Here is a 20520-nt window from a genome sequence, read left to right as displayed (position 1 = left end):
ACATCGACCCCTGCAGAACACCACTAGTCACTGGCAGCCTACTCGCTACCTCCTCACAATCAGCCAATGCTCTAACCACGCCAGTAACTTTCCTGTCACACCACAGGCCCATAACTTGGTAAGCCGCCTCACCTTGTCAACGGCCTTCACAAAATCCAAATATACAACATCTACTGCATCCCCTTTATCTATCCTACTTGTACTCTCCTCAAATAATTCGAACAGGTTCATCAGGGACAATTTTCCCTCAAGGAAATCATACTGACTTTGTCCTATGTTGCCCTTTATCACCAGTACTCCACAACCTCATCCTTAACAACTGACTCCAACATCTTCCCAACCACTGAGGTCAGGCTAACTGGTCTATAATTTCATTTCTGCTGCTTCCCTACTTTCTTAAAGAGTGGACTGACATTTGCAATTTTGCAGTCCTCTGGCACAATGCCAAAGTCCAGTGATTTTTGAAAGATCATTACTAATGCCTCCACAATCACTACTGCTACTTCCTTCAGCTTTTCAGGCATCTTCCCCCTTGTAATAGTAACTGCACCCAGTCCTCTTCCCTTCAACATCTGGAACACTGCTAGTGCCTTCCACAATGAAGACTGATTTAGTTCATCTGCCATGTCCTTGTCCCCCGTTATTATTTCTAGCGGTCCTATGTCCACTCTCATCTCTCTATCATCTTTTATGTACTTGAAAAAGTTTTTTCTATCCAGTCCTGACGAAGGGTCTCGGCCCGAAACTCTTCCTAGAGATGCTGCTTGGCCTGCTGCGTTCACCAGCAACTTTGATGTGTGTTGCTTCTATCCAGCTCGATATTGTTTGCGCGCGCACGCAGTCAGCATATGCACACGCGCAGGTAGCGCAGACACGCGCGCACACACGCAGTGCACGAACAAATCGCGCGGCACGAGCAAAAACACCACCTCCTTAGCCCAACTGCCAGTGTTTCCCAAAGCTCACAGCCACAACACCAGGAGTGCGCACTCCCCGACCACCCAGTCCGGCCTTACACCCCTTACCCGCTCCGAGACATCCCTGGCGGCCGGACGGGACCTCCTGAGGTTGAGGGCCGGCGGCGAGCGCAACAGGTTCCTGATGCGGCTGGTGATACTACTACTCTCCCCGGCCGTCGCCATCTGGCAAAGCCCACTGGCTCCGGAGGCCTCGCTTGGCAGAACTTCCGAACGACAGTAAAACGAACACCTCAGAAGCTGCCCGTCTCCGGGCGCCGCTCTGACTGGACTGGCTCGAGGACTCTCGCCGCTGTCTGCTGTTTATTTACTCGGAAGACCGCCTCACACTCACGAACCGAGATTTAAATTCCAGTCTCCAACGGCTATCCTCGCTCGCGGCACAGCGCGTGGACCCGATTCAAACTCAATCGGCGGCAGGCGATTGGATCACCGAGAGTGATTGAGTGGCGGCCTGCCCAATCCCCTCGAGATCCTCTTCACCGGGGATACGGTTTCGCCTGGTGATTGGATTGAATAGGGATTGGCAACCTTCTTAACCAATAAACCTCAGAAAGAAACTTTAAGACCCTGCCTTCTTCACCCGACTTTCTGAAGTACGGATCGACTCGCTGAACTATTCGGATCAGCCTTTTTGCTCCAGTCATTGGATAAAGCTAAAATGATTGGCAGAACATTGAGCCAATCAACGCTGCCGACATCCAAAACTCATGAAATTTTGCAGCTTATATTTCACATTCTTTAAACCGGCTATCTTCTTACAGTTATATTTTTGACCCTCTTGCTTGGTCAGTCTTTGTGTGGGAATCTTTACATACAACATGTGCCAATGCAGTAATAATTCTGCTTCTGTGTTTGGGGGAAGTACAAACGGCAGAAAGGACGCGCGTTATTTTATTTAATTTAAATTAAGCATTGATGCTCGGCAGATGTTTTCACCTTTACTCGAGTTCCGGGGTGAGTGATTTGTAAACTCTGTCACACACAGGACAGCTGATGCTCGATGAGGTGGCCAGATGATTTTCTTATTCTTCGAAGCGACGTGGGCTTCGCGGGTTGAAACATGTAGTTTGTTCATGAGGAGACAGATCCTAACGCGATTGCTGGAATCTGGAGCAATCTGGGCGGGGGTGGAAGAGGAATTATTAGTAACACACACACAATTACAAGAACATAAGACATAGGAGCAGAATTAGGCGATTTGGCTGATCCTTGTTAACTCTCCACAGCCCCACTCCCTAGCCTTCTCCCCGTAACCTTTGATGCTGTCTCCAATCAAGTTCTGCCTTAAATCTGCCCAGTGACCTGCTTCCACAGCTGCCTGTGGTAATAAATTCCATAAATTCACCACCCTTTGATGAAAGAAATTCCTTAGCATCTGTTTTACTGAGCCCTTTTGTCCAAGACTCCCCCACCATAAGAAACATCCTTTCCACATCTACTCTGTCTAGGCCTCTCAACATTTGAAAGGTTTCAATGAGAATCCTTCATCCTACTAAATTCCAATAAGTAAAGACCCAGAGCTATCAAATGTTCCCGTGTGATAACCCTTTCGTTCCCAGAATCATCCGTGTGAACTTCCTCTGGACCCCCTCCAATGCCAGCACATCTTTTCTAAGATGAGGGGCCCAAAACTGTTCACAATACTCAAGGTGAGGCCTCACCAGTGCCTCATAAAGCCTCAGCATCACATCCCTGCTCTTATATTCTAGACCTCTTGAAATGAATGCTAACATTACATTTGCATTCCTCACCACTGACTCAACCTCAAAGTTAACTTTAGGGTGTTCTGTACAAGGACTCCCAAGTCCCTTTGTGTCTCAGATTTTTGGATTTTCTCCCCGTTTAGAATAGTCCACACATGTATTTCTACTACCAAAGTGCATGACCATGCATTTTCCAACATTGTATCTCATTTGCCACTCTCTTGCCCAATCTCCTAATCTGTCTCAAGTCATTCTGCAGCCTACCTGTTTCCTTAACACTACCTGCCCCTCCACCAGTCTTTGTATCATCTGCAAACCTGGCAACAAAGTAAGCTATTCCATCATCTAAATCATTGATATCCATCATAAAAAGAAGTGGTCCCAACACCGACCCCTGTGGACCACCACTGGTCACTGACAGCCAACCAGAAAGGACCCTTTTATTCCCACTCACTGCCTCCTACCAATCCGCCAATGCTCTAACCATGACTCCGGTTCATTACATAACACCCAATCCAGTATAGCTGATCCCCTAGTAGGCTCAATGACAAGCTGCTCTAAAAAGTCATCTCGTAGGCATTCAACAAACTCACTCTCTTGAGATCCATTTCCAACCTGATTTTCCCAATTGACCTGCATGTTGAAATCTCTTTTGACGTGCCTTTTCCATTTTTTCCATTGTAATCTGTGGTCCACAATCCAGCTACTACTGGGAGGCCAGTATATAACTGCCATCAGGGTCCTTTTAACCTTGCAGTTTCTTATTCAACCCACAAAGATTCAACATCTTCCAATCCTTTCTACTGATTTGATGCCATTCTTTACCAGCAGAACCATGCCACCCCCTCTGCCTACCTCCCAATCCCTCCAATATAATGTGTAACCTTGGACATTCAGTTCCCAAATACAACCATCCTTCAGCCACAATTCAGTGATGGCCACAACATCATACCCGACAATCTGTAATAGTGCAACAAGATCATCCACCTTATTTCTTATACTCTGTGCATTGAGATATAACACTTAGAGTACTGTATTTGCTACCCTTTTTGAATTTGCATTCCTAATGCACTGGTACTCACCTGGCTGCTGCAATTTTGTCCTATCATCAGTCTGCCCTTCCTGACAGTCTGACTGCTCGCTATCTGTGCTTTTAATAAAGAGTTGACTTTTTGAACCCAAACGCCTTCATTCCAAGGATCTGACTTGCCGAGTTCCTCCAGCATTTTGTATTTGTTCGTTTAGATTTCCCACATTTGCAGAATCTCTTGAGTTTATGAGAGGATTTGTTGGTTTCCAGTGGAATCCCCGAATCAGGACCCAATTCAAGCTCAATCAGCAGCAGATAACCGGAGAATTCGCCACCCCCAGTTGTTATCAAGAAGGTGGTAGTGGCTAGCTGCATGGTTAAATCTCAGAAGTCCTTGAGGTGAGGGTACTGGGGAGTTAGGGAGAGAGTTCCTACCATTCAGGTAGTTCTATGAAGGAATGGCCATACATTTCCAAGTCAAGATGGTGTGTGGGTCGAAGGGCAGCTCCCAGTTGGTGGAGTTCCCCACGCTTATGCTACACCTCCTTCTCCAGCTGACTGACGTCGTGGATTTGGAAGGTGCTGTCTCTGGAGTCTTGGTGAGTTGCTGCAGTGAACCCTGTAGGGCAGCCATTCTCAACCTTTTTGCCCTGGAGGAACCTCTGTGTAAAAATTATTATATCTTCAGCTCACGGTAACTTAGTGTGACCAGTAAATTGTAGATATAATAATCCAAAAACAATTGTCAATGATCTTTTGAGTAAAGATTAAGTTTCAGCCAACCTTTCTTGAAAAACAACAGGTAGTTAAGCTTAGCTTGCCTTTCTTGAAATTAATCTCTTCCTTCCCCTTTCATAAATTTTAAAAATTCATAAAGAAAACATAATAAATTTCTGTTAAATAACTGGCTTAAGCCAACATGGGGTTTAATTTTTCAATAGGTAGGCTCCTGGATTTAATTTAAATAAAAGTTGTAAATTGATTTTAATTAATGCTACTTACAGCATGAAAATTTATTGACAATGTTAAAGAGTAAAGTCACTAAAAACCATAAGCCAAAATCTAATTTGAGTAAAAAATATAGCCCAAGACACAATTTTATACAATACTTTGAAAAACATTTTTACTAAGTGACATAATCAGATTCAAATATAGGCCTAGCATGTGAAACCTGTGTTTGTTTTTTGCTGCACAACTACTCAATACTGGGTCAAATTTGAGATAAGCACACACGGATTTCATCTTCAACTGAAATGAGAGTATTTCTATCGTTGCTCTTGATGCTCATTAAACAAGAAAAAAACTTGCTCACACATGTTAGAAGTTGAAAACTGTGGCAAAATGTTCATTGCTTTCCTATGAATGGCAGGATACTCTTCTCTCACAGAAATCCCTGAACTTGTCCTGGGGCAGGTCAGTAAATCTCACCTTGAGTGCATGATCAGACTGCAACTCACAAATTTCTCACAGTCAAGTTCTCAGGCTGAGCAGAAGATTCAGAGAAAGAATCCCTCACCCAGTCATACACTTGTATTGAAAGGGAGGAACATTACTGTTCAATTTTGTTCTGCATTTCTTCCAGATAGTTTTCAATAAGACTTGAGACTTTCTCATATTCTTCCCCACTCTCAAGCTCAAGCAGCAGTGGAAACACTAAGATTTCTTTTGGAATTAGAATCAGAATTAGATTTATTATCACTGGCATGTGACGTGAAATTTGTTAACTTAGCAGCTGCAGTTCAATGCAATACATAATATAGAAGAGAAGAATAAATAAGTAAATCAATTACAGTACACATATATTGAATAGATTTAAAAACGTGCAAAAAACAGAAATACTGTGTATTAAAAAAAGTGAGGTAGTGTCCATTTAGGAATTGGATGGTAGAGGGTAAAAAGCTGTTCCTGAATAGCTGAGTGTGTGCCTTCAGGCTTCTGTACCTCCATCCTGATGGTAACAGTGAGAAAAGGGAATGGATGCTGCCTTTCTGAGACACTGCTCCCGAAAGCTGTCCTGGGTACTTTGTAGGCTAGTACCCAAGATGGAGCTGACTGAATGTGAGGATGTGACTAAACACACTGATGAAGGTAGAGTCTTAGATGTAGTGTATATGGATTTCAGCAAGGTGTTTGATAAGGTACCCCATGTAAGGCTTATTGAGAAAGTAAGGAGGCCTGGGATCCAAGGGGACATTGCTTTGTGGATCCAGAACTGGCTTGACCGCAGAGGCAAAGAGTGATTGTAGATGGGTCATATTCTGCATGGAGGTCGGTGACCAATGGTGTGCCTCAGGGATCTGTTCTGAGACCCCTACTCTTTGTGATTTTTATAAATGACCTGGATGAGGAAGAAGGCATAGGGTGCATTGACCTTCATCAACCGTGGGATTGAGTTTAAGATCTGAGAGGTAATGTTGCAGCTATATAGGACCCTGGTCAGACCCCACCTGGAGTACTGTGCTCAGTTATGGTCGCCTCACTACAGGAAGGCTGTGGAAACCATAGAAAGGGTGCAGAGGAGATTTACAAGGATGTTACCTGGATTGGGGAGCATGTCTTATGAGAATAGATTGAGTGAACTCGACCTTTTCTCCTTGGAGTGATAGAGGATGAGAGGTGACCTGATAGAGGTGTACAGGATAATGAGAGGCATTGATCCTGTGGATAGTCAGAGACTTTTTCTCAGGGTTGAAATGGCTAGCACGAGAGGGCATAGTTTTAAGGTGCTTGGAAGTAGGTACAAAGGAGATGTTGGGGTAATTTTTTTTTACGCAGAGAGTGGTGAGTGGGTGGAAGGGCTGCCAGTGGCGGTGGTGGAGACAGAAACGATAGGGTGTTCTAAGAGGCTCCTGGATAGGTACATGGAGCTTAGAATAGAGGGCTATGGGTAAGCCTAGGTAGTTCTACGGTAAGGACATGTTCGGCACAGCTTTGTGGGCCGAAGGGTCTGTATTGTGTTGTAGGTTTTCTATCTTCTTTGACTAGATTTACAACCCTTTGCAGCTTCTTTTGGTCCTATGCAGTAGCTTCCCCCCACCCCCATACCAGACAGTGATGCAGCCTGTCAGAATGCTCTCCATGGTACACCCATAGAAGTTTTTCAGTGTATTTGTTGACATAATAGATCTCTTCAAACTCCTAATGAAGTATAGCCCCTGTCTTGCCATCTTTTTAACTATATCAATATGTTGGGACCAGGTTAGATCCTCAGGAACTTGAAACTGCTCACTCTCTCCACTTCTGATCCCTCTCTGAGGATTGGTATGTGTTCCTTCGTTTTGCCCTTCCTGAAGTCCACAATCAGCTCTTTTGTCTTACTGACGTTGAGTGCCAGGTTGTTGCTGCGACACCACTCCACTAGTTGGTATATCTGCTCCTGTACGACCTCTCGTTTCCATCTGAGATTCTACCAACAATGGTTGTATCATCAGCAAATTTATAGATGGTATTTGAGCTCTGCCTAGTCACACAGTCATGTGTATAGAGAGAGTAGAGCAGTGGGCTAAGCACACACCCCTAAGTGTGCCAGAGTTGATCGTTAGCGAGGAGGATATGTTATCACCAGTCTGCACAGATTGTGGTCTTCCAGTTAGAAGTCGAGGATCCAATTGCAGAGGGAGGTACAGAGGCCCAGGTTCTGCAACTTCTCAATCAGAATTGTGGGAATGATGGTATTAAATGCTGAGCTATAGTCGATGAACAGCATCCTGACGTAGGTCCTGATTTTTCCAAAGGTTCAATTTCCTTTTCACTTGAAGTCAAACCATTTTCTCCAGGGCCTTGCAGAGACTTGTTCGACTGATTCATATGATGAAAAATGTCTGCCAGGTAGGCTAGTTTCTGCAGCCATTCTTCATCTTCAAAGCACTCAGCAGAATCTGACCTACTATTTTCTTGAAAGTACTCCTGCGACTTACCTTTTGGCTCAAACACCCTGTTGAGAATTCTTCCTCTGCTGAGCCACCAAATTTCTGTATGTAGCAGGAGATTGGTGTACTGTTTGTTCACCTTTTCACACAGCTTTTTAAAAAAATTCTCCAGTGAACTGACCTTTGTTTAGTAAAGTTAACTATTTTTGTAGCATAATCCAGAACCTTTTTCATTTCATCTCCAAGAGTTTTTGATATCAGCACCAATCTGTGAAGAAAGCAGCGTGTTGTGACAACATCAGGATTTTGTTTTGAACGAGAGTAACAAAACCTCTCATGGATGGGGTACCACCCGTATAAATGTCAACACCGTTCCTCCAAGATAAAACTGTTTCCGGATATGAAGACAAAACATTCAATATATCTTGTCTTTGCTTGTTTCAGGCAGCTCTTTGCAACAGAAAAAAATTCCTTGAATGTCACCATCATTTACAAATCTTACAAATGCTACAACTGTTATTACCATAAGAACCATAAGACAAAGGAGCAGAAGTCGGCCATTTGGCCCATCGAGTCTGCTGTGCCATTTTATCATGAGCTGATCCATTCTCCCATTTAGTCCCACTCCCCCGCCTTCTCACTATAACCTTTGATGCCCTGGCTACTCAGATACTTATCAATCTCTGCCTTAAATACACCCAATGACTTGGCCTCCACTGCCGCCCATGGCAACAAATTCCACAGATTCAGCACCCTCTGGCTAAAAATATTTCTTCGTATTTCTGTTCTGAATGGGCGCCCTTCAATCCTTAAGTCATGCCCTCTTGTACTAGACTCCCCCATCATGGGAAATAACTTTGCCACATCCACTCTGTCCATGCCTTTAAACATTCGAAATGTTTCTATGAGGTCTCCCCTCATTCTTCTAAACTCCAAGGAATACAGTCCAAGAGCGGACAAACGTTCCTCATATGTTAACCCTCTCATTCCCAGAATCATTCTAGTGAATTTTGTCTGTACCCTCTCCAATGTCAGCACATCCTTTCTTAAATAAGGAGACCAAAACTGCCCACAGTACTCCAAGTGAGGTCTGACCAGCGCCTTATAGAGCCTCAACACACATCCCTGCTCCTATACTCTACTCCTCTAGAAATGAATGCCAACATTGCATTCGCCTTCTTCACTACCGACTCAACCTGGAGGTTAATCTTAAGGGTATCCTGTACGAGGACTCCCAAGTCCCGTTGCATCTCAGAACTTTGAATTCTTTCCCCAATGGGATTATTCTGCCTAATCCCATCAACCTGCACCCAGATCATAGCCCTCCATATTCTCCCCATGCATGTACTTATTTAAAATTCTCTTAAATGTTCAAATCAAACCTGCATCCACCACTTCTGCTGGCAGCTCGTTCCACACTCTCACCACTCCCTGAGCGAAGAAGTTCCCCCTCATGTTCCCCTCAAACTTTTCACCTTTCACCCTTACCCTGTGACCTTTAGTTCTAGTCTCACCAACCTGAATGGAAAAAGCCTGCTTGCATTTACTCTCTCTGTACCTGTCATAATTTTGTATAGCTCAGTCTCCCCTCATTCTCCTATGCTCCAGAGAATAATGTCCTAACCTAGTCAACCTTTCCCTATTATTCACATCCTCAAGTCCTGCAAACATTCCTGTAAATTTTCTCTGTACTCTTCTATCATATTGATAGCTTTTCTGTAGTTAGCTGACCAGAATGCACATAATACTCCAAATTAGGTCTTACCAACATCTTATATAACATCAACATAGCATCCCAACTCTCTACTTAGTATTTTGATTTGTGTCAAAGCAAAGCTTTCTTTATGACTCTATCCACTTTAAAGGAATTATGGACCTGTATTCCCAGATCCCTTTGTTCTACCACACTCCTCATTTCAGTGCCTTAAACAGTCAAAATCTGTGCTGGTACACTGGAGGTGATGTCAAATTCCATCCTCAATGTCTGTCAACACTGAGAGGTAGTTTAGAGATGTGGAAAGTTATCCAGGATCTTTTTTTTTTCATGAAAGTGTTTGGTGAGGGGTTTATGCTCTGGAAGATGATCCTCATGTAAAATAGTGATCAGATTGACAATGGCCTGGAACACGGTCTCTGAGCTTTTACAAGCACTGTCTCTGTGCTGTAGCTCAGTGACAGAGGCAGAGTGCTCTTGTTCTGGAGCAAAGCAGAGTAAGCAGATCAGTTTCCTCTTGGTCCTGCAGATGAGCTCCTTGCAGAATGTTGTTGCAAGATTCCTCATGTAAAATTACAGTTAATTGGGGCACATCCAGTACATTTTGGCCCAATTAAGCAACTGTCCCAATTAGCTGAATTTTCATGTAAATAGTTAAAAGACAATCTACTGTGAATTGAGTAACAAATTATGCACACCAAGGAATTTAAAGCTGCTGACCCTCTCTACCTCTGATTCCCCGATAAGAACTGGTACCTGCACTCCATCAGAGACTTTCCTCTCTCTTAACTTCCTTCTGTCTTATCAAGGTTTTGTTCTCTACCCAAAAAGTCTTGAGCCCAAAACATCCACTGTTCATTCATTTCTACAGACGCTGCCTGGCCTGCTGAGCTTTTCATCGTTTCGTGTGTGTTGTTCATTGATCTTCCAGTTCCAACCAAGTCTCCTCAACCTGAAACAGTCTAGCGCAGTCTCTCTTCCTACAGATTCAGTTTGGTGTTCAAATGTCGGCATTTTCTGTATTTGTTTTTATTTTGTAAGTCAATACTCAGCTTGTTGGACTTGCTGACAGTGAGTGAGAGGTTGTTGACGTGGCACCACACAGCCTCCTAAATGCTGAGTTGTCTCCAGCCTTGAGTCGGTCAACAGCAAAGCCCTCAGTCTTCAGTGTTCTGGGATTAAAGTCCTAACCTGTTCTACCTTTCCCTATATCTCAGGTCCTCAAGTCCTGGCATCATCGTCGTTAATTTTCTCTCTACTCTTTCAATATTATTTACATCTTTCCTGTAGGTAGGTGACCAAAACAGGACACAATACAAATTGGTGTCAAAATGGTTGTTGTGAAGCATCTTGTGTGGTGGTGTCACTCTCACTTTCGGCTTCCACTGCTGGCTAGCAGTCTTGCGAAAAGGAGAGCTGAATGTGCAAGTCCCTCCCTGCCAGTACACAGCCTCTCCACAACATCAAGCCTCACGTAGGGCCTGCTCGCTGGCGACACACGGAAACTGAACTCGGTTTGGACTCGGGCTGAGCTACAGAGGACGGGGAGGAGGTCTGGCCCCCGCACACGTAGCACGCAGCCCCACCGGTGTGTGGACACGCCCTGGTACTCGTGAACCAGATCCTCAGCTAATGGTAAATAGCCCCACTGCCTTATGGGCAGCCTCGGGAGAGGCGAAGGCCATGGGAGCAAACCCGGACAGCAAATCCAGCGTGGAGCCCCAAAGGCGGCTGCACGTCTTTGAATGTCCTTCCTATTTCTGGCCCCACTACCATGTGACAAGGGTAGCAATCCTGAAGTTACAATCCAACTCCCTGAACTTATCTTGTAGGACCTTGTCAGCCCCTCCTACCCACGTTATTGGTACCAACATGAACCACGACTTCTAGCTCCATCCCACTTAAGAGTGCTATGTACTAGATCCAAGATGTCCCTGACCCTGGTACCTGGGAGGCAACAAACTATCCAGGAATTGTGTTTTCATCTGTCAAACCTCCTTTTTGTTCCCCTAACCGTTAAATCCCCCATCGCCATCACTCGCTTCTTCCCTTCCTCTCCCTTCCAAGCCACAGAGACAGACTCGGTGCCAGAGACCTAACCACTGTGGCTTTCCTCTGCCAGGCATCTCCCCCCAGCAGTATCCAAAGCGGAATACCTAGTGTTGAGGCGAATGGCCACAGGGGTACTCTGCCCTGTCCCCTTTCCCTTCCTGACGGTCACTCCGTTATTCGCGTCCTGCACTTGGGTGCAACTACCATCCTGTATGTCTTGTCCATCAACCCCAAGCCTCCCGAATGATCAGGAGCTCATCCAGTTCCAGCTCCAACACCTTGATATGACATGTTAGAAGCCACAGCTCTATGCAGCTAAAATATTAGTCACTGATCAAATCACCTAGACATGTAACCACTTGTATAAACTAGATGAACCCGATATTCCAGAATTCCAGAAGTTAAAGCAAAACAAACAAACCCCTCGTATAATTTTAATTTAAACACAAATCCATTGTAGCAAAATAGCTTCAGTGCCGGTGTGCTGTCATCTTTGAAGATATGTCCTGGATCCAACACAATGATGTAATCATAAAGAAAGCATGCCAGCGACATTACGTCATGATGGACTGTCACCAACCAAAAACATTTGCCATAAATTGCAGACTCTTCCCATCCAAGACATTCCACCTTCATTACAGACTCTGACCACCCGAGACATTCCCCCTTCATTACAGACTCTCACCATCCGAGACAATCACCCTTCATTACAGACTCTGACCACCCGAGACATTCTCCCTTCATTACAGACTCTCACCATCCGAGACATTCCCCCCTTCATTACAGACTCTCACCATCCGAGACAATCACCCTTCATTACAGACTCTGACCACCTGAGACATTCTCCCTTCATTACAGACTCTCACCATCCGGGACATTCCCCCTTCATTACAGACTCTCACCATCCAAGACATTCCTCCTTCATTACAGACTCTCACCATCCAAGACATTCCACCTGCATTACAGACTCACCCCATCCGCGACATTCCCCCCTTCATTACAGACTCTCACCATCCGAGACATGCCCCCTTCATTACAGACTCTCCCCATCCGAGATATTCCTCCTTCATTACAGACTCTCACCATCCGAGACAATCCTCCTTCATTACAGACTCTCACCATCCGAGACAATCACCCTTCATTACAGACTCTCCCCATCCCGGACATTCCCCTTCATTACAGACTCTCACCATCCGAGACATTCCCCCTTCATTACAGACTCTCCCCATCCAAGACATGCCCCCTTCATTACAGACTCTCCCCATCCAAGACATTCCTCCTTCATTACAGACTCTCACCATCCGAGACAATCCTCCTTCATTACAGACTCTCACCATCCGAGACAATCACCCTTCATTACAGACTCTCCCCATCCCGGACATTCCCCTTCATTACAGACTCTCCCCATCCCAGACATTCCCCTTCATTACAGATTCTCCCCATCTGAGACAATCACCCTTCATTACAGACTCTCACCATCAGAGACAGTCCCCCTTCATTACAGAGTCTCACCATCCGAGACATACCATCTTCATTACAGACTCTCACCATCCGAGACATTCCCCCTTCATTACAGACTCTCCCCATCCGAGACAATCCCCCTTCATTACAGACTCTCACCATCGGAGGCAATCCCCCTTCATCACAGACTCTCCCCATCCCAGACATTCCCCTTCATTACAGACTCTCCCCATCTGAGACAATCACCCTTCATTACAGACTCTCACCATCAGAGACAATCCCCCTTCATTACAGACTCTCACCATCCGAGACATTCCTCCTTCATTACAGACTCTCACCATCCGAGACAATCCTCCTTCATTACAGACTCTCACCATCTGAGACATTCCCCCTTCATTACAGACTCTCCCCATCCGAGACAATCCCCCTTCATTACAGACTCTCAACATCGGAGACAGTCCCCCTTCATTACAGACTCTCAACATCGGAGACAGTCCCCCTTCATTACAGACTCTCAACATCGGAGACAGTCCCCCTTCATTACAGACTCTCACCATCCAAGACATTCCTCCTTCATTACAGATTCTCACCATCCGAAACAATCCCCGTTCATTACAGACTCTCCCCATCCGAAACAATCCCCTTTCAGTAAATGAACAAAGACAACTGTAGATACTGGAAACATATTAATCAATTAAATGAAAGTAGATCTAACACAGATTGAGGGTTGGGTAAGGAGATTCGGAATATACAGGCCGCTTTTGGCTTGATAAGCTATGACTGGTGGAGTGGCTCAGAGGTCGGCACTGGATCCAAGCTATTCACAACCGACCTCAGCAATTGTAATAACAGAACCAAGAATCTACTGAAATAGGATGAAGGTTGCAACTTGACAGCAGTGTGAATAATAAGGAGGGTGCTGAGAACCTTCAGTGGGATATTGATGAATGTTCACATACCAGATAGATATAATTTCTAAAAAAACAGGGGTTCATCAACTTTGATTTAAAAAACAGAGAGCAAGGTATTTCTTTTAAATGATGAGAGATTAAAAGGTGGTTTTAAAGATGGAAATATGGTTGTATTCAAATTACTGGAACTTAAGTGTGGTGACAGTGAGCAATTAACAGGGCAAGTAGTTGTGCAAGTAGCCCCTTTCCTCTCCAGTCCTGCTGAAGGGCCTCAGCCTGAAACATCAGCTTCCCATTCCCCTGACCTGACCTGCTCAGTTCCTCCAGCATTTTGTGTCTTCTTCTTTGGACTGCCAGTATCTATGTTGGTGCCTTGGATCAAGACCGGGAAAGAAGGGGGCAGAAGCCAGAATGAGAAAGTGAGCGGGGTGGCAGGTGATCGGTAAAACCAGGTGAGGGGTAAGGTGGGCCGAGTCCAAGGGAAAGGTGGCCGCTGCAGGAATGTAGAGCAGAGGTTTTAAAAAAAAACAGTTACATCCTACTAAATGGTTGCATAGGGCAAGAGGGACCGATTGGCATCCCTGCTACTTCTGTGTTTTTGAACTGTAACGAAAACCAATTTCCCCCGGGATTAATAAAGTGTGACTACTATACCGTACAGTGTGGGGTCAGCTTGCTCTACCAGCAAGAGATGAACCAGTTACTTTTCCTGAGTCACTGAATGAAGGAAATCAGAAATTTCCTGGAAACAACAGTTGCCACACACAAGGTCTATTGAGAGATCTCATCAGTTTCTGCCAGAAATGCAGGGGAAGGTTGATGGGAACATCAGGAATTTCAGTAGCTATTAAAACAAGAATGATGTGACAAAGGATCAGTGGAATCGTGTTTACCTTTTCCCAGCTCATTGTTCAGCCCATCTCAGATTTCACCACTGCACATTGCAAAGTACAAGTTGGAAGAAAAGCTGGAGGTCACTGGCAGGTGATCTCTTCTCCTGCTGGACACTACAGAGTTTAGAGTGGGAACATTTATATGTCGAGGTGAGGGGCTTCATTAGGAAACAAGCAATTGAGTTCAAAGTAAATTTATTATCAAAATACTTACATGTCACCATATACAACCCGGAGATTCATTTTCATGCAGGCAATCACAGTAGAACAAAGAAATACAATAGAATCAATGAAAAACTGCACACAAGCAAAAACCAAAAATCAACCAAAGTGCAAAAGAAGACAAATGTGCAAATATATAAAAATAAATAAATAATACTGAGAACATGAGTTGTAGAGTCTTTGAAAGTGAGTCCATAGGTTGTGAAATCAGTTCAGAGTTGAGGTGAGTGAAGTTATCCACACTGGTTCAGGAGGCTGATGGTCGAGGGGTAATAACTGTTCCTGAACCTGGTGGCGTAGGACCCAAGGCTCCTGCACCTCCGCATGGCCTGGATGGTGAAGTTTTGTGTTGGAGTATGTTGAGATGAGTGACTTTATTAGAAAACAAGCGATGGACTAGCTGAAGAGTTGCAATCATACATTATGAAGAACACCAGTTGCTGCTGGGCCAAAGCAGGGCTGAGTCAATCGATGTTACTGAGGTGAAAAAAAAACACAAACTTGACCATAACTGACTTGGGGGTGAGGTTGCTCACCAGCACTGTGATAAATACAAGAGATTCTGCAAATGCTGGAAATCCAGAGCAACTCACAAAATACTGGAGAAACTCAGCAAGTCAAGCAGCGGCTACGGTGGGGAATAAACAGTCAACATTGTGGACCGAGAATGCTAATCAGAATGTCCAGATGACAAGTTTCATCCCAAAACGACCCGACAAAGGGTCTAGGTTAGAAACATCGACTGTTTCTAGCAACACACATCAAAGTTGCTGGTGAACGCAGCAGGCCAGGCAGCATCTCTAGGAAGAGGTACAGTCGACGTTTCAGGCCGAGACCCTTTGTCAGGACTAACTAAAGGAAGAGTGAGTAAGAGATTTGACTCTTCCTTCCGTTAGTCCTGACGAAGGGTCTCGGCCTGAAACGTCGACTGTACCTCTTCCGAGAGATGCTGCCTGGCCTGCTGCATTCACCAGCAACTTTGATGTGTGTTGCTTGAATTTCCAGCATCTGCAGAATTCCTGTTGTTAACATCAACTGTTTATTCCCCTCCGTAGATGCTGCCTGACCTGTAGAGTTTCTCCAGCATTTTGTGTGTGGCATCAGCACCGTGAATCGTCTGGATCCGTTTCAGATGGTTAGCAGGCAGTGGGTGAAGCTGGTTGCTGAGAGAGGTAGTTATAACAGCTGATAGAGATGAAGGCTTCAAATGGCCCAAACTTTAGTTGGAAAACATTTCTGAATATCAAGCACTGACCAACAATTTACATAGTGGAGGAGTGCAGAGAGACAGGGAGAATGGATGCAAGATATTCACATGGAAATTGTCACTGTTGAGAACTATTATAGCTAAGGATTAGAAACAGGAGGGGGAGCAGAGGAGAATCGTGGTAACAGTGCATATGTGGAAGAATAACAATGACGGGTGATATCCTATTTGCGAGTAAATAGGTAAGAAAGGGAAGTGCCAGCCAGCTGAGCAATGAAGGGTGACATGGGCACAATGTCAAAGTCTACAGAGCTTGACAGAAAGGGGATGGAGGAATGGATGAATGGATACCCATGACACAGTTATACAGGGTACCATACTTTTAAAGGAAGCTGTAAAGATGGTGTGGCAGTGACAGGAGGGATTGGAAGTATCCATCAAGGAGTTCTGAGTAAGATGGGATCCAACTTGGATAGCCATGGCATATTCAGAGAAGGTTTACAGGGGAAGAAGGTTATGTTGGCAGTATTAATAATGGTAGATTTGATTGTGAAGTACCCTGTGGTTGGTGAATTTTTTTTTAAACAACATCAGGTGAGAAATGAACGGTCAGTGGGTGTGCTGTATATTGTCTTGAAAGTTTGCACAGATTCAGCATGTCACCAAAAACTTTGACAAACTTCTATAAATGCACAGTGGAGAGTCTCCTGACTGGTTGCATCACGACCTGGTATAGAACAGAATAGTACAGCACAGTACAGGCCCTTCGGCCCACAATGTTGTGCCAACCTTCAAACCCTGCCTCCCATATAACCCTCCACCTTAAATTCTCCATATACCTGTCTAGCAGTCTCTTAAATTTCACTAGTGTATCTGCCTCCACCACTGACCCAGGCAGTGCATTCCACGCACCAACCACTCTCTGAGTAAAAAACCTTCCTCTAATATCCCCCTTGAACTTCCCACCCCTTACCTTAAAGCCATGTCCTCTTGTATTGAGCAGTGGTGCCCTGGGGAAGAGGCGCTGGCTATCCACTCTATCTATTCCTATCTTGTACACCTCTATCATGTCTCCTCTCATCCTCCTTCTCTCCAAAGAGTAAAGCCCTAGCTCCCTTAATCTCTGATCATAATGCATACTCTCTAAACCAGGTAAATCTCCTCTGTACCCTTTCCAATGCTTCCACATCCTTCCTATAATGAGGCGAGCAGAACTGGACACAGTACTCCAAGTGTGGCCTAACCAGAGTTTTATACAGCTGCATCATTACATCGCGACTCTTAAACTCTATCCCTTGACTTATGAAAGCTAACACCCCATAAGCTTTCTTAACTACCCTATCCACCTGGTATGGAAATACCAATGCCCAGGAATAGAAAAGGAGAGGGGTGGGTACAGCCCAGTCCATCACAGGCAAAGCCCTCCCCACTGAGGCACTGCCACAAGAAAGCAGCATTGATCTTCAAAGACTACCATCATCCAGGCCCAGTTCATTTCTCACTACTACCATTGGGTAGGTACCACACCACCAGGTTCAGGAACAGTTATTAACTTTCAACCATCAGGCTGCTGAACTGCTGTGGATAACTTCATTCACCAGTACTCTGAACTGATTCTACAACTTACAGACTCACTTTCAAAAACTCTTTACAACTTGTTATCAGTATTATTTATTTGCAGTTTCTCTTCTTTTCCACATTGATTGTTACTATTTGTCTGTTCATGTATAGATTTTCATAAAATTGGGCACCACGGTTAGCGCAACACAATTCAGTTTAGGGCGTTGGCATTCAGAGTCCAATCCCAGCATCCTCTGTACATCCTCCTTGTGGAATGCAGGGGTTTTCTCCAGGTGCTCTGGTTTCCTCCCACAGTCTAGATGCACCAGATGGGTTCATTGGTTGTATAATTTGTCCTTGATTGGGGTTAAATCAGGATTGTGGGGAGTTGCTGAGCAGTGCAGCTCAACAGGCTGGAAGGGTCTTTTCTGCACGCTATCTCCAAGTACATAAAGATCTATTGTTTTCTTTACGTTATGCATGGACGAAAATGAATCTCAAGGTAATACATGGTAACACACGTAACTTGATAATAAATTGACTTTGAGCTTTGAGGGAGCGAGAAGTAAGCTTGCAGGGAGCGGAGACAAGTAAGAAACTGGAGAAAGGTGCATGGGGACACAAACATATGAGTGGATGGTTTAATCCCAGATCGGAGGGCACACACAAACGTATGAATTAGGAGCAGGAGTCGGCCACTCAGCCCTCGGGTCTGTTCAGCCATTTAATAAGACCATTAGTGTTTGTGTTAGGAATGTGAACTCTACTCTACATTGCTCCCCACCTATGGGAACAAAAGGGTAAAAGGTTATTAAGTATCTATCTGCCTCCTGCTTTTAGTTCAATATTCTGCATCTACCACCCTTTGAAGAAGAAAATGCCAAAGACTCATGTCCCTCTGAGAAGAAAAAAAAAGCTTTCTGTCTCTTACGTGGCCATTCCCTGTATCTGTTAAACACTGATCACTAAATCGAGATTCTTCTCCAAGCAGAAAGATGTTCTCCAACTGTCAAAAGTTTGGTCTGGTAGGCAAAGAAGAGAGCAGGAGGGAGATGACAGAGACAACAATTTCAGTTTCTAATCTCAGTTTTAGTGTGATTTGCAGGCTCCTGAGGGGAGATGTGTGGAAGAAATCTGTGGGAGGAATATTAATCCCTAGCCCAGAGGTTACAGACATGTTGCATTTTGCATTTCACAGGGCAGTGTCTCTCATGCCCCACCCAGGAAGAGAGACTTTTTTGGCAAGTCCAGATATATCAGCAGAGCAATAAAAACACACATTAGCAACAGACAGAATCATGTTTCAAAAACATAATTGTGCCAGAATGTGTTCCAATCAGATTCCAACTCAATTTCCAAATATAGCTCATCCAAAACAGTGACAAAAATGGAGAAGTTCTTCATTCTCTTCCACAGGTGATGAGACTTGTATCCAAATTCTAAATACATAAAAACACAAAAAGTCTGTCAGTATGGTGATTAATTCAGAAAGGCAAACAGAACTTACAGATGACTGTATGAGTTTGCAAACAGCACTGAACCACAAAGTGAGAGTGATCCAGTTTCTGGACTGTCATATTTGTGACGTTTAGTTTAAAACTGTTATGTATTGGTTATTTATTTTGATAAGCTAGTAACAGGGCCAGCTCTGAATGTATTCCTGGAAGTCCTATCGCCTGACCTTCTGCCTCGAACTTCCCCAACCCACAACACTAAAAATATAATTTTCTGTGCTCTGTATATCACCAGGACTTATTGCCTTTGGGAAGGCGAGTCAAAATTTTGAACCACTGCCATACTTCTGGCTAAAATGCTTCCCATAGTGCTGTTGGGGTGGGGCAGATTCCAGGATTTAAACTCATCACGGTTGCAAGAATTGAGCTTGATTAGAGAGCTTAAGGTAAATAACCCTTAGGAAACTGTGATCATAATATGACAGAATTCACTCTGCAATTTGAGAAGATAAAGTTAAAGTCAGATGCTTCAGTATTACAGTGGAGTAAAGGGAATTACAGAGGCATAAGAGAGGAGCTGACCAAAGTTAAATTGATTGGAAAAGAACACTGGCAGGGATGATGGCAAAACAGCAATGACTGGAAGTTCTGGGAACACTTCAGAAGGCGCTGGCTTATCACAAAGAGGAAGAAGTATTCTAAAGGCAGAATGACACAACTGCGGCTGACAAGTCAAAGCCAACATAAAAGTTAAAGATGGAATTCAAAAGTAAGCTATCCAATGATATTAAAGAGAATACCAAAATGCTCTTCAGATGTAAAAAGTGTAAATGAGACGAGTGTAGGTATTGGACCACTGGAAAATTATGCTGGAGAGATAGTAATGGGGGGACAATGAAATGGCGGATGAACTGAATTAAGTATTTTGCCTCAGTCTTCACCGTGAAAGACTCTAGCAGTATGGTGGAAGCTCCAGTTCCAGGATCATGAAGTGTGTGAAGTTACCATTACTAGGGAGAAGGTTCTTAGGAAACGGAAAGTTCTGAAGATAGATGAGTCACCTAGACCAGATGGAGTGTACCCCAGGGTTCTGGAAGATGTTGCTGAAGAGATTGTGGGGGCATTAGTAATGCTATTTCAAGAATCAGTAGATTCTGGTATGGTTCCGGAGCAAAGAAAAATTGCAAACATCCTCCACTTTTCAAGAAGGTAGAGAGGCAGAAGAAGGGAAACAACAGGCCAGTTAGTCTGACCTCAGTGGTTGGGAAGATGTTGGTGTCGATTGCTAAGGATGTTGGTTCAGGGTACTCGGAGGCACGTGATAGAATGGACCGCAGTCAGCATGGTTTCCTTAAGATCTGTTGGAATTCTTTGAAGAAAAAACAAGCAGGATAAACAAAGGAGAATCAGTGGATAGCCTGTACTTGGATTTTCAGAAGGCCTTTGATAAGGTATCACACATGA

At 44.3% G+C, this 20520-nt stretch overlaps 1 protein-coding gene across 2 annotated transcripts in view; it reads right to left on the bottom strand.

Moving 5' to 3' along the window:
* Positions 1-3852, bottom strand: part of LOC134352591 (mitogen-activated protein kinase-binding protein 1-like) — a 158397-nt gene extending 154545 nt beyond the window's left edge. For both annotated transcript variants that reach the window (XR_010019413.1, XM_063059866.1), the window contains exon 1: positions 1026-3852. Coding sequence is in view for 1 of the 2 variants with exons in the window: in XM_063059866.1 (XP_062915936.1) it covers positions 1026-1142 (117 nt within the window). In the remaining variant the exon portion in view is untranslated. The remainder of the gene's footprint in view (positions 1-1025) is intronic.
* Positions 3853-20520: the final 16668 nt, after the last annotated feature.

This window comes from Mobula hypostoma, chromosome 10, assembly GCF_963921235.1.
Source record: "Mobula hypostoma chromosome 10, sMobHyp1.1, whole genome shotgun sequence".
Lineage (NCBI taxonomy): Eukaryota > Metazoa > Chordata > Chondrichthyes > Myliobatiformes > Myliobatidae > Mobula > Mobula hypostoma.
The sequence above is the reverse complement of the archived record's forward strand: the minus strand, read 5'-3'. Positions and strand labels throughout refer to the sequence as shown.